Source organism: Thunnus thynnus, chromosome 6, assembly GCF_963924715.1.
Source record: "Thunnus thynnus chromosome 6, fThuThy2.1, whole genome shotgun sequence".
Taxonomy (NCBI): domain Eukaryota; kingdom Metazoa; phylum Chordata; class Actinopteri; order Scombriformes; family Scombridae; genus Thunnus; species Thunnus thynnus.
Genome location: NC_089522.1, coordinates 5,069,882 through 5,084,229, shown reverse-complemented (window position 1 = coordinate 5,084,229; position 14,348 = coordinate 5,069,882). Strand labels below are relative to the sequence as shown.

General features: G+C 39.6%; 1 protein-coding gene across 3 annotated transcripts in view; it reads right to left on the bottom strand.

The window, feature by feature from the left end:
* The window catches only part of lamb2l (laminin, beta 2-like), a 77,148-nt gene that overhangs the window by 54,047 nt on the left and 8,753 nt on the right, over positions 1–14,348 (bottom strand). For 2 of the 3 annotated variants that reach the window (XM_067591383.1, XM_067591384.1), the window contains exon 2: positions 10,211–10,290. In XM_067591383.1, coding sequence (XP_067447484.1) covers positions 10,211–10,290 — 80 coding nt within the window. Of the gene's footprint in view, positions 1–10,210; positions 10,291–12,465; positions 12,702–14,348 lie in introns of those variants that run through there. The other variant, XM_067591385.1, reaches the window with a different exon arrangement.

Sequence of the window (14,348 nt, the reverse complement as noted above, 5' to 3'; positions counted from 1 at the left end):
ATGTTGGGTCTGACTTAGAAAGAAGTGAGGTTACCAGAGCATGAGGGTGATATGTAAGCCATGGAGGAATAATACCTTTCCAAAGTCATATTGTTTACAGAATGTAGATCACAATTTATAGTGTTAAATAATGCAACAAACTCAATTACTTGATTACCTTGAAAAGGCAGAATATATAATCAAGTTATCTGTACCCTTTAATGATTTTGGAATGAAATTGAAATGAAATTTTTTTCATGATTTTACACAAAAGTGTGCTGAAAACCTAAAAACAAAAAACATGTGTATATACAGTACTTAAATAAAGTATATAAGATCTCTATTTTGCTACAGCTGGTACAGTCCCGTCGGTTGACGAACATACACGTGCACACACACACACATGCACATGCACACACAAACACACACAAAATGTGTATGTGTGTGTATAAATATCTTGGCCCCAGTTCAAGTAAAAGATTTAACAGAGGAAGATTTTCTGAATTCGTGTGAGGCATTAACAATGCCTGGCTGACATTGTTAGCAGTACTACTGATAAACCTGTCAGGAACATACTGCACAATTAACCAGCAATGTCATTCCACTGCATGAATATACTGTATAGCAAATGTAAAGGATATGTAGTCACACATAATGTATAGATAGGTGCACACATGTATAGTGTGCACATGCACAATTGCACATAAATGGGTGAGGAGGCAAACCTGTGGACTGTAGATAAAGATCAAACACACCCTGACCAAACAAAAAACACAGAGCTGTAACACTGGAACTCATGGAACAAAGAAATTTATGAAAGAATATGGCCTTTATTATTACTGTAAGGTAAATTAAAGAATACATTTCCTCATTTAACACATTTAGAAAAACAAGTGGAAAAACTATAAACCTGCCCATATTTCAACACATCTTCATAATTAAACAACCACATAAGTCTATTGTTCCTGTACTCCAGAATGACCCATACAGTAGTAGCATAGAATGCCGCTTTCTAAAACCATTACAAATCACTGTTAATAAATAATGATGTGACAACACCGTGGTTAAGGTATGGTACAAAAACCACTTGGTCAGGGTTAGGGAAAGATCATGGTTTTGGTTAAAATGATCACTTGAAATGTAGTTAGTACTGCCTTAAAGTTGTGCAACCTTCATCATCATGGCAACAGTCAACAAAACTGTAAAAACATTTTTTTAAAAATGTAAGGTTATTATGGTTTCTAAAAAAAATGTCCCTACTTGCAGATGGAAACATGACAGGAAATGGGAAGTGAACAGCTGTCTCAGGCAGCAAAGTCCACCTTGTTTATAACTAACTAACTTTCCATCTAACTATTTAGCCTCCCAGTCTGCCTCCTCCTAATAAGGAAGTCATCAATTACTGCGGCGTAAATGTAACTACGGGCCGTTTTTACTGGCTGAATTTTAGACCTATACTGTCTTTTTTCTTGTGAGGATGGGCTGCCATATCTGTCTGTTATGAAGCTGAATGTAGCACCGAGTGTACCCACCCCCCTACTCAAACAAACCCTTAAAGAATACAGAAACTGACTGAGATCTGTAACTGTGTTTCACCTGACCTCACTTTACAAGTATGACATTACACAATGGGTTCACTCACTGGTCAAATAATCTACCCCAGATGAGGCACTATGGAACACTGTACATGAAAATCTTTACTGCTTTGAACAAAAGAACAGTGGTGTTTGTACTTCATCTCGGTCAGTATTGTCACAGGCATTGAGAAGTTCCTGAACTTCTGAGTTCAGGAGTACTCAAATGCAGCTGTGGTTCAAGTTGATTTGTAATCCATTATAACTTTCCTATTTCACAAAACTGCAGGGGTTTTATCTTTTATCTTCTTGTTATAGATTTACATGAATACATGTGTAGTAACTGGTATTGTAGGCTATAAGATTTTTAAAAGACACGCAGAAGTATTAGGCCCACTGTTAGAAAAAAATAATAATCCAAAAACATTACAACTTTTTTGAAATAATTAAACTTTATTTTCAAAATCTCCTTCAAAGTCTCCCCCCTTCATTTTGGTGTGTGCTTTTGTTATATCATATATAGATATATAGATATATCATATATACCCTGATGACAAGTAGAACCAATCAATGTTTCTGATATATTTTCTTAAAGGCTAAGAAACTGTCAGGGTAACTATTTTATGAGGGGGAAATCTTACACAACACTTTATTCATCTTAATGAAAACTTCTCAGAGCAAAAAGTCAATTCACAAAAAGTGTCAATGAAAGAAACTATAATTTTGTAGGTTGCCACTTTAATGTTTAAATTGGATTTGATTTATGACTCAGAATTAGTTTTTGTTTTTAAGCAGCAATTCATTTCAACTCTGGTCCTGTATGATCAGAGTTTATCATACTGGTATGTACTGACATTACATACTAAAGATTGATGGAGTGATAGAACTAACATCCATATGTGTTATGACATTTTCTCCTGATACTCTGTCTAGGCATGTAGCACTCAGTAGTCATAATTTACCCTCAGTTTCAATTAGTGACTGAGGCTGTGTTTTGAAACAGACCACACATGCATGGAATGTTCTTACTATAATATATGCCATTCACAAAAGCTGTCTGTGTAATGGCTTTCTCCAATCTGTCACACTGTGCTGAAACAGGAAAAAATGGTTGTTGTGTTGATAATTACAAGGCAAAGCCATCATCTAGGCACCCATCCTCACATGTGAAAGAGCCTCATTTTTCAAAAGATGCTTTAGACATCTGAGACGTGACAGTAGTGTTCATCCGTCACTCCTCGTGGACTGTAGGACACATATCCTTTACTTGGTTTTCACTTGCCTCGACTAGCACTGATTATGTCAGAATGTGTGTGCATTGTATTGCTTTGCTAACACATGCAGTAACACACTGATGTCATGATTTTCAGGATTTTTTTTGCGACTGTTTTTGCATTTGTACATAGAGTCCATTCGTATACGTGTGCATGTGTGTTGCAATTAGTAAGTGTGCTTGTGAGATAAGTTGGGGTTCTACAGCTTTTAATGCAGGAGTGACAATACAGTGCAACAATATAGCACATGTAGCTCAGAGGGGGAGAGGGCGCTTATGTGACTTAAGTGACAGCTGCCAGTTTCAAGCTGGGGAAATTGCTCATTCAGCAATGTACTTCAAAACTGGGATTACTTTAAGTTAAAGTACCTTTTAATTTTCAAGACATTTTACAGGATTACAAAAGCCAGCAAAGGGACAACCTTTGCAACAGCAAGAGCATTTTTTGAAATAACTCTTCTTACTGTGACATGTAGGCAAAGACACTATGAAAGCGATGATTGAATAAGTAAAGTTACTTACTGTATGGCCATTTTCGATTTTCACCACTAAAAATATATTGGTATTAGCTTCCCTGATGACAGTCGATATATTCTCTGTCAAAAAGAGCGGGTCAGCCAGTGTTCCAGGCACACAGGTTTCAACTGTAATGGCTGAGGTACTGGGGGTAAAGAACATACTGTACAGCAGCCACTAGGTAAGTATTGATTGTTATCTGCCATTTGGACAGACAGTCAGGCTGAATTTAGAGGCAATTTTCTATCCTAATAATCTAGCTGGCAGGTAAAATGGTGGGCATCTTTTGAGATGAACCAGAAAAAGAGTTAATGCTCTTCTTGCACAAGAGTACTGAAGGTCAAAAAGAAAGCAGGGACAACAGATGCCTGAGTGTGACTTAGTAAAGTGTAAAGTAAAGCCGGTCGTTCAGATGTTGTTTGACGCCAGCTGGTTTACTGGTGTGTGATTAAAGCATTGGTATAGCATGTGGCAATGAAACATACACACATATGCACACAAAGGAGAAGAATTACAGATAAACACACCCTGGGGCATCCAATCTCCCTCCTATACATAGCGCTATGGCAGGAATGCAGGGACAGAGAGGAAAATGTTATTCATTAGAGAAAACATTCCAGGTGTCATGAATGACACTAAGGACACAAACACACCTTTAAGTGTTGCATGTATAGGTTACACACAAATAATATGTAGGTTAGAGAATGGAGGGCAATGGTTTCTTTCCTACCCCTACTCCCCACTCAGGAGGTCTTCAAAATAAAATATTTATACATATATATATATATATATATATATATATACAAAATTCTTCCCAACCTTATGTAAATCTATTCCAATTAATAATAAAACATTTCCTTAACATTTCTACTGGAAATGCAGCAGCAGTGCAGGAGGAGGCCGGAATGTAAAGGTTTTTCACATGCAGTAATCAGTCTCGATAACAAGTGGCAAGCTCTGAGATCCCAGTTTTGTTTTGGTGTTTCTGCACTTCTCAGAGACCACGTCAATTATTGAATGTCAGCATTCAGTCCTGTGATGAAATGGATGCAGGTGAACATTTTATAGACGGCATTTCTTTTCTTCCTACTTCTAGCCAGTTAATCTAACATGAAATACATTGCTCTCTGTAAAAGCTTTACAGGCTGAATCACTTATGTTATATTGATAATTAATCAAGGGGAGCGCATAAAAATGTCAGACATCATTATTTTAAACTCAAGTAATATGTTTAAACTAGACTGGTACTTCTTGCCTTATTATATTCTCAAATTCTGTCTTAAACAGTGAGTAAAACAGGTATGGGGGGGGTCTCAGGGCATCTCGGACCCCTTATTACCGTAATACCAAGTTTCCCCTGTAAACCTCTGCATCATAATTTCATAAGTTTATTTTTTATACTATGGTCTGGGTGAACACTCAATTTTGATTGGCTGCAGGGTGTCCATTACTACTAAGTAGTTCCAGTGAAACTGTCTGCTCACCATTCTAAAGTAATGCGCTGGCTAAAACGAGTAACCATAGCAACAGGGACGCAGTCAAAGACTCCGTTTACAATTTATTGTAACACGTTAACAAGTTTTTAAAGCCAAGTTGTATCTAAGGTTCATCCTATTTACTGGAGTAGGGAACAACCTTTCTATTGCATAAGAACCTTATGGAATGGAAATGATTGTTCCAGTTATTAGTCAAACCCTAAGGTGTTAATCAGAAAACTGAGTTATGGCTTGTGAAAAACTTTAGATTTTGATTGCAAAACGCATGAAAATATAAATTAATGGTCTTTTTTTTTTTCTTTGGCAAGTGACCATGGTATAAGTGGGGTAATTACCTTTGAGGTATCCATAATCAGGAATTAATGGCCTCCCCGTCGTCCATTAATTCCTGATAATGGACACCTCGTCAGGCATTATCCCTTACATATTTATCTATATTGTTCAGGAGTATTTAGCCTCGTAGTCAGAACATTTAAAAAATGCTATGTGCGAAGTTGGGGACTAGGTTGGGCTAAACAGTTGCATCAGCAACTTTTAGTTACCATTAATAGCGACGACACTCAACGCACTTTCAGGCTAGAAGGATCTTATGAGGATGCAGCTGAAAGCTCCAAGTCCTTGATAATAGAGCACTTCTTAGTTTTATGAATAATGCGGTAAACAAGTTGAAGTTGGTGTCTGTGTTTGAATTATCAGTGACGGTCAGCCCCGCTGCCCTTACGTTCCTGTACCTTTGGAAAGAACTACCCCCAGTACCTGGAATTATCTTACAGGAACTAAATTTAGTAATGCAGGTAAAGTTCTTGAGTTCCTTAAAAGGTTCTTGGTCCCCGGGGAAAATTCCTGCAAAGATAAATAAAGACCACCTTAAGGGGTTGAAGAATTTAAAAAAAAAATCATGATCCAATACTTACTACTACAATTCATTAATACTTTTTGTATCCATTAAGGAAATTCCTACAGCAAAATAAAAAATTTGATGTATATCTGGGGCGGCTGTGGTGCTGAAGGTACAGCAGGAGGTCCACTAACCACAGCTCGGTAGCTCGATCCCCAGCTTCTCCTGTTCGCATGTCGAAGTGTCGAAGGGTCACTGAACTCCATATTGCTCGAGGGTCGAGCCAACATCTTGCATGTTAGCCTGTTGTCATTGGTGTGTGAATGAGCGGCAAATTGTAAAGCGGTATATACAGTAAATGCAGCCATTTGCTATTTGCCATATATCTGGCTTGAATGAAGATTTCTCATTGTCCAGTTTTTTGGTGATATGATTTATGTTTAGTGAGATTTTTTTTAATGCTGCCAGCTCTTTTAATGAGTGTTGTTTGGAACACGAGTCCTCTTATTGGTTACAGGTTTGTGCTTCAACACTGTTGCCAGTTTGCACACTGAAGAAGGGCATCTGCACAAAACATACAACGCATGAATAAACAATTCAGTCCTGTCTTTGCCTTTCAGGATTCAGCTCCCATCTACACAATGAGGTGAGCATGTTGATTCATTATCAAACTTAATTCATGAGCACAAATCTTCACTGGTCAGTTACCTGTAGTCTTCATAGTCTTCATAGAAAAAGACAAAAATAAGATAACCAATGAGGCACCGTAGATATGCACACTATTCATTCATTTTTCAGTTGATCCATTCATTCTTTCATCCTGTCATTAAGTAGTTTTCCAGCAGCACACAGTCATGAATACAGTATCTTCAGTTAATAACTAACACAGAGACTCATCCTGATACCTGTGAGTAATCGAGGTGGGAAAGGCAAGTATCAGTCAGTGTGTGTGGGTGGCTCATGCTTATGGTGAGAATTTCTCTTTAACTTTGATAAAATCACTGTTAAGTCTCCTGAGAAACACAAACACAGATGCATGGGTGACCAGGGGAAAAATCCAACCAGATAAAGCACATTTAACACAGGCAGTGCACTCTATTTGTATGTGTGTGTGTGTGTGTGTGTGTGTGTGTGTGTGTGTGTGTGTGTGTGTGTGTGTGTGTGGCCCTCTTCAAAAAATACCCCTCAGGCACCAATTAACCCTGCAAGGGCCCATTCTGCCTCAGATCCAGTACTGCTGTAGCCCATCATCTACTACACATTCCACAAATACCTGACATTCTAACAGACTTTTTAACCTAACCTTCACAAGTTCCCAAATCCTACAAGCTGACCTAATAAACCTGGGTTTGCAAGTCCACAGGAGCTTTAACATCATGAGATGCAATGAGCTGGTCTGCTGCTAGAAAGTGCAACGAATGTCCACACAGGAAATTGGGCCCAAATTAACAAGGATGCTTCACTGAGATTACATTTAATGATTACAGTTGGGCAATCACAGTTTTTTAAGCATTTATACCAACAGAGACATTACTTCACCCTCTTAATAGACTGAACTAAATTTGTCGATAGAGACATGTTAAGGAGAGGCAGCAAAAGCATGTATGGCTCTATAGGGCTGTAATAATACAGTCATGTTATAAAGTTTGTAGTTCAATGCACTCACATTTTTAGCCAAGTTTGGCTGACAAGACACTATAACAGCAGAATAATCCTCATTTACCCCTCCTTAGAAATTTATTAGCAAAATAGTTTGTTTTTCAGCGCAGGACAAATAACAGAATAATAGAATCTCTTACTGTACATGAAAAAATAAATCACCTGTTTTATAAGGAGATTTCTAACTACGTAAATTTAAATAGATTTAAAAATGTCTTCATGAGAATGTCCTCCAAACACTTTAGTTGGCCAAGAACCCCAATTTCAGAATTCTGCAGTTATATTATACAATATAAGGCAATATTTACAGGCACCCTGAATCCAAAGTTGTTTCAACTTAAGATGTAGGACTCCTTCAACAAACAGGAGACAGGAGCAGACAGGAAAGAGTCTGCAGGAAAAATATGTGTCATTGGAGTTTGTCAATTTTGAATCAAGTCTGTCTGAGCTGTTTATTGACACACTGATGGAAGTCTGTACTGTCAGTCAGGGACAGTTGGTGGCCAAGAGTTACAGACTATGAAACCACTGCAGCGGTCAAAGTGAGCTGAAAATGATTTTGGGGTGAGAGAAAACACTGCCAGTTCAATTTTCTGCTAATACTCTGTGCTCACACCTAGTTTCAAAGGCAATTAATATTTACTTGATACTTCGATATACTTTTCAGTTCCAAAGCCCATATTGTCATTTTATTGAGAAATACACAACAGTTAGTTCCAACCAAATAATTTGATTGGACAAGAGCGGTCCGACAGACAGCTTCTGGTATACCACTGTTCCCCTTGGAGTAAAACAGCTGTCACAGATGTTGCCCAGGACGTGCAAAGAGGCAGGGACAAATATGTCTTAAACCAACCACAGCCTGAGAGCCACTGTCATACAGAAACTGATGCAGGACTCGAGGTGAGGGAGATCATGGCAGTGAGTGGGCATAGGTGAGATGCTTTATATAAACATACAGAGCCTATGATGTTAATTGTGATTTATAGTTTATTGTGATTTAGAGTCACGGAACATAAAAAACATCTCTGGCACTCGGCCTGCGGCCAAATTTCTGCTGTGCTGATATTCAGTACAACAGTATGTACAACAGTAGCACTGCCTCTCCTGTGATATTGCTTAAATATATTGCTATAATATATCAATTCAGCCCTATTAGTTAACGTACAGTGTTTGCATAGGAAATAAAAAAGCTCACATGAAGGGAGTGTTTACAGAGAACATCCTTAAGGTCCTGGATTACAGCATCCACTGTGCTGTAATGTCATCGATAATCAATGCACTTTTATTCTTCACAATATTGATGCAAATCAAGTATGACATAATTGTTGCTATTGTCATGTAGGGTTCTGGCATCCTCTGTCATTTTGACTGGGATGAAAGTTGGCATCAACTCAAGGAGAGTTAAATTCTAATAAGTAATACTTAAACCCTCCACTTCCTGTTCCCTTAAAGCTAGAGTGTGGGACTTTTGTCTCCCCCTTCTGGCAGAGAGTCATTACAAAAACACTGTTAATGCATGCTTACGTACGCTCTGCTGTGGCTTACTCCATCACTATTGTTGCGACTGTAAAATGGTGGATAATTCTTTTGAGCGCCACACAACCCCTGCGAAATGACTCGTTTCAATTTGATCCATTTGGAAAATCTAGAAGAGCTGCACGATTAAATTATTTTATCCCAATTCAAGCAGAGGGCTGACTGGAAGTTAGCCACTCGGCTGGCAAAAGTCTCTAGTACGCATCTCTGCCCATACAGCATGCGCAGTATACATTCAACTGGCCAGCGCGGGAGTATAAAATTCAAAACGTACAATGTGAAATACAGAGAGATTTACCTGGCGGTGATAGGCTTAATCAGTATTGTGTGAACTCATTTGGCAAGGGCTTGAATGTTACAGATGTTCATTTATATGTAAAAGTTCCGCACAGCAGGTTTAAGTAAACACAATCCAGTGCAAACATCTGTGGTTACAGCTCAATCCTGTGATTAGCGTGCATGAAATAATGATGGATTAGACTTAATTACAATGTACAGGCTATGAATCTGTGAGGATTTCCTTTTGCTGTGAGTCTACTGAAGCAAAAACAACAACAAAACAGATTGCAAGGAGGACATACTGTATAGTCACAAATGCCTGTTCACACCGGTTTCAGTAACAATTACCACATTTTACTGTGCTACCCTGCTGCTGCTGCTGCTATGTAAGTCACATGACACACGGCATGGGCTTCGGTTTTGTATAAAAAGAATCTGTCTTGTTGCTGCCTCTCTTTTCACATTCTACAGCAGCTATCGCACACTGAGAAAGTGTGACAATGGTTTTCAATATCCAATGAGCTTAGGCAACTGCAACGGCAGATAAATGGCTCAGCTTACAGTACTCTTACTTACAACTACTTATTACTGTGGTAAAATTTTTGTTTCACTGATGTCGCTTTCACACCTGTAGTTCAGTTCAGTTGGCGGTGAGGTATAAACACAATGTTATACCAATGACTCATTCACTGGACAGTTTTGGTGATGCCATCCTGCATCATCATCAGTTAATTTTTGGTGACTCACAGCAGGTCGTGCTTCACTTGTCTGTGTTCATTTATGTTCCATAGTGTCACACAGAGCTCCCAAAGAAACATTTTACCGTTAATTATGAGCTTTACTAGTCAAGACTGGAATTGACAGTTGCTGACAGTTAACAATCAGCAGATGGTTTTATTAGCAGCATCTAATATCACAAAATCTGTCTTTTTGCTTTCACACGAACCCAAATGAACTGAACCAAAAAGGCAAACTGAACCAAGCAGGTGAGTGGTGAAAGCAACTAGACAGAACAAACAAGACACAAACACAAAACCGACCCGAGACTTGTACTCACCCAGAATGAGGAGGCTCAAATACACAGCCATGATGGGCATCACGACGCCTGGATGCATGGACAGCAGGCTGTCTCTCTGGCTGTAACAAACAGACACAAATTATTTAAGAGTATGTCAATTAGCAACATTAGCAAAACACCTGGAATCTGGCAGTTCACACCATAGGTAATGCTTGTTTGAGCATTTCTCAAAATAAAGAGTAATTTCCCCACAATTTCCATTACTAATTAAGATGATGATTTTTTTCTTCAAATTTATGCTTTTTACTTGTTGGAAGTGATTATTTCCATTTACCTTTCCATCTGCCATTATCAGATAGTCAAAGCAGATAGTTAAAGCTTCTATTGTTTTCTTTGTTTACAGAAAATATTAACATTATTTTGCCTCCCAAGTGGTAATGGCTGGTATTAAAATGCAGCTTTGAAAAACAACACCTTTAACTGATAAAAACTACCAATGCTGCCACTGTGTAGTAGATTTTCTCAGAGGTACAGTGCAGTAGAAGGGTCTTGATTGTGTTGTGACACAGGAGCGAAAAGGCCTCTTGTATACTCAGGCTCTGCAAACATAGAGAACTGCTCACTGAATAGGACAGGACTCTGTGTACGTGTGTGTACGTGTGTGGGCGCGCACACTGAGAGTGGAGAACATGCATCGTTCATGTCATACACTAAACCAATCTGATCTCTGAGACAAATAAAAGTGGTTACAGGAAGGCAAAGGGACAGAGTAAATGAAAAGACTGACTCGCTTTAGAAAGCACTTCACAGCAACGATTGTTTTGGCAGCCTAAAAAAGTCCTCTAGGTCAGAGGGAGAAGTGCTTTGCTGTCTGACAAATGACAAAGCTAATGTCTTCCATTTTAAAGAATTCCTTAAAGAAAAAAAAGAAAAACTTAACATTACTCCCTAATCCAAGTTTGTGATCTAAGGCAGTTCTCTGTTGGAAATCATTTTTCACACTCAGCTTGGTAATAAGAGGCCCACGTGGCCCCACACTCACACTGTCAAAGGCAGAAGCACAGAGGGACCCCACAACATCTCAACATTCAGCTCAATAGCTTTACACGTGTTAGAGGCAAATACCATATGCACCAACAGCCTGAATAGACGTGAACCCCAATCAACAACACGGAATTCCTTTTGCTTCTGATTTGTTTTTGTTTTATCAGTTTTTGTCATTATATTAAGTTGTTAATCAACAAATACTGCAATTAGCACTATGCAAGTTGAAGTGCTGCTGAATGAATGTCCAGATGTTTAAAATTGAAGCTTCTTATTTCTAGAGAGTGAAGGAAGTGAGTGAACATAAGTGAGGAAAAATGCAGGATGCACAAGCGGAAACAGAGAAAATAAAAGAAAATAAAACTAATTTAAGATTTTAAGAAAAAGGTAAAGGTGAGAGCAGCTCAGGAGTGAGGTGATTAATTGTTATGTTCCTAACTTATATTTTTTAAGGAAAATACTTAATCTGGATTCAGAACACAAGATCAGACAGATCTTTTAATACAAGGAATAACACACGTTTGTTTACGTCAGTAAAAACAGAAAGATGCTTATTTTTTTTCATTAATAAAAACAATACTGATTGTGGTTGATCTGAGATTGGTCTTTGAGGTAGAGGGTATGGGACCATCTTTCCATTCATTGTGGCCCACGACAGATTAGCTGAGGTAAGATAGGATGTTAAACCCAGCTTTTATTTTTTTTATTTTTATACAGCCAAGGTACAGAGGGACCCCTCAATGCACAATCTTCAATCTGTGTCTGAGTGGACATATCTGCAAAGGATTGTGAAGCCTATTTGCCATTGAAGAGCTCTAAGAGGAAACAACTCATAATCCACTTAACACAAGAATATTACAAGATAATGACTTTCCTATGTTACATTTAATGAGACCTAAATGCCACTCAAAGACATGCAGACGAACAGTTACAATCATCAACAACTACAGTTATTATAATGATGACGATCGTACCCCAAGCCATTTCCTAAGGAATTGAAAAACTGCCTACTGCACTGTTAAACTACTACTGTTAGATTTTAACAGCCACATAGTTAAGAGTTTACAGTTTAGCCACAGACAACCAGTGGTAGACTAATGAGCACAAGGTCACATTTTAATCTCAAATCTTCATCACAAGACTAATCCACCAAAGAACAAGAATATATAGAGAAACAAGTAAAACAATGCAGTAACAGCACTCATCATTAATCCAGTAAAAACCAGAACTTATCCCAGCTTCATACTCACACAGCCACAGGTCACCTCACTCTCCTCTGCACTGCGCGCTCAGATTTGCTCACTCTGTGTCTCTGTAGGCCAATTTCTTTTGACAGTGTGGATGTGTGTGTATATTCCCGTATCCTGAGTGCGCAAATGTGCAGGCCCTGGACCCCCGTGTGTATATTTACGCGTGCATGCACATGTGTGGTATGTATGTGCGCCAGAATGTGTAAAACAAACTTGAAAGCACAACTGATGGCAGCGATGTAAAAACAGAGGGAATGTCGTCGGCCAACTGGAACACAGAGTGTGTGTAGGACCCCCCCCACACTTCATTTCTCTCCTCCCTCCAGCTCCCTCCGTTTCGCCCTCCCTCGCTCCCTCCGGCTCGTCACTGGGGCACTGGGGTGAATGGACAGCTATTCTTATTCTAATTCCTCTGTCACTCTGTGGGCCACTGGCTGAAAGAGGGGAATGGTCTCCAGGCTTTTGGAATGCACCACCCCTTTCTTCTGGACATGAGGTAAAGTGAAGGGTGAGAGGAGGCCAGCAAAAGAGAGGGATAGCTAGAGGAAGAGAAAGCAGAGAGAAGGATGGTAGTAGGAAGAAATCTTTAGTAAAGAAGTAGAGAGGGGTGACACTGACAGCAACGGAGAGACATGCTGGCTTTCTGGGGTAAACCAGGCCACAGAGCTTCAGTGCAGCACTGCCACCGCCCTGTCCACCTCATTCACAACCACTTTAATGGCACTTAGCAAAAGAAGGCAACCAACAGTGAAAGCTTCACCTCTACTCTGACCAACTTCAACTTGCTCTCAGCACTAAAAGATAGTACACTCTCCCCAAAACTGTTTGACAGCTAGTCATAGGAGGAATTTTCTGCAGCAGGATTCTCAGGACTGTGTGCTGTACACACGTTTCTCACAGTTGAAAAATGATTTTAACAATAAGCCTGTTTACTTGAGCTTTCGATTGTGTCACTCTTAATTGCCCACGGGCATCACCTCTGAGCTGTAAATGCTGCTTGTTGACAGTGTTGCAGTGGAAGAATAAGTAAGACGAACAAAACTGAGTTAACAGGTTCCAAACACAGTGCAATTTGCCACAAAATTACAAACCAACATGCTGAAATTCATTGGAATTTTAATTTGCTTTTGTATGAGTCAGAATCAGTTTGATTACACTGGGTTGAGACTTTGAACCGGGCCATGGAGGCCAACTCTATTCAAAAGGCTGAAGTGACTCCCATGTTATGACTAGATTAGAAAAAAGAAAGGAATGGGATTGGTGGGTGTTTGTGCCATTGCGTGTAAGATATCTGCATGTGTGGGATGTGCATGCATGTGTGTCATTCAGGCTAGACAACAACTACAAAAAAAGTGCAGGAGAGAAGCAGTGTTCACTAGGGATGCATGATATTATTGGCACATCATCGGTATCGGCCGATAAAAGTTCTAAAATGAAATATCGGCATCGGCCATATCTGCCGATTATGAGAGGCCGATTTGTTGCCATCTTCTCCACCGCCTGCCTGTGCTTCCTTCCACGGACTGTTTCACCCTGACGGTCCCCGTGCTTCCTCCTCAGGCTCCACTTTACTCAAGCTGCCCGTCAGACCCGCTGCTTCTTCCCACTTTAACTTTAATAACAAACTGGGGCACAGCCAGCTAGCCTCTGCTAGCCTCCCAGCTAACGTTAGCCCCGGTTCTGCATGTGGATCCAACCAGAGCACCGAGCCCTGGTTTGTAATTCAGGTAAAAGTGGGAAGAAGCAGCGGGTCTGACGGGCAGCTTGAGTGAAGTGGGGCCTGCGGAAGAAACGCCAGGGCCGTCAAGAAGAAACAGTCTGTCAAGCAGCTGCTAAGTTAGGCTGCACAGATAGGAAACACCTCGGCTGACAGGATGTATCAC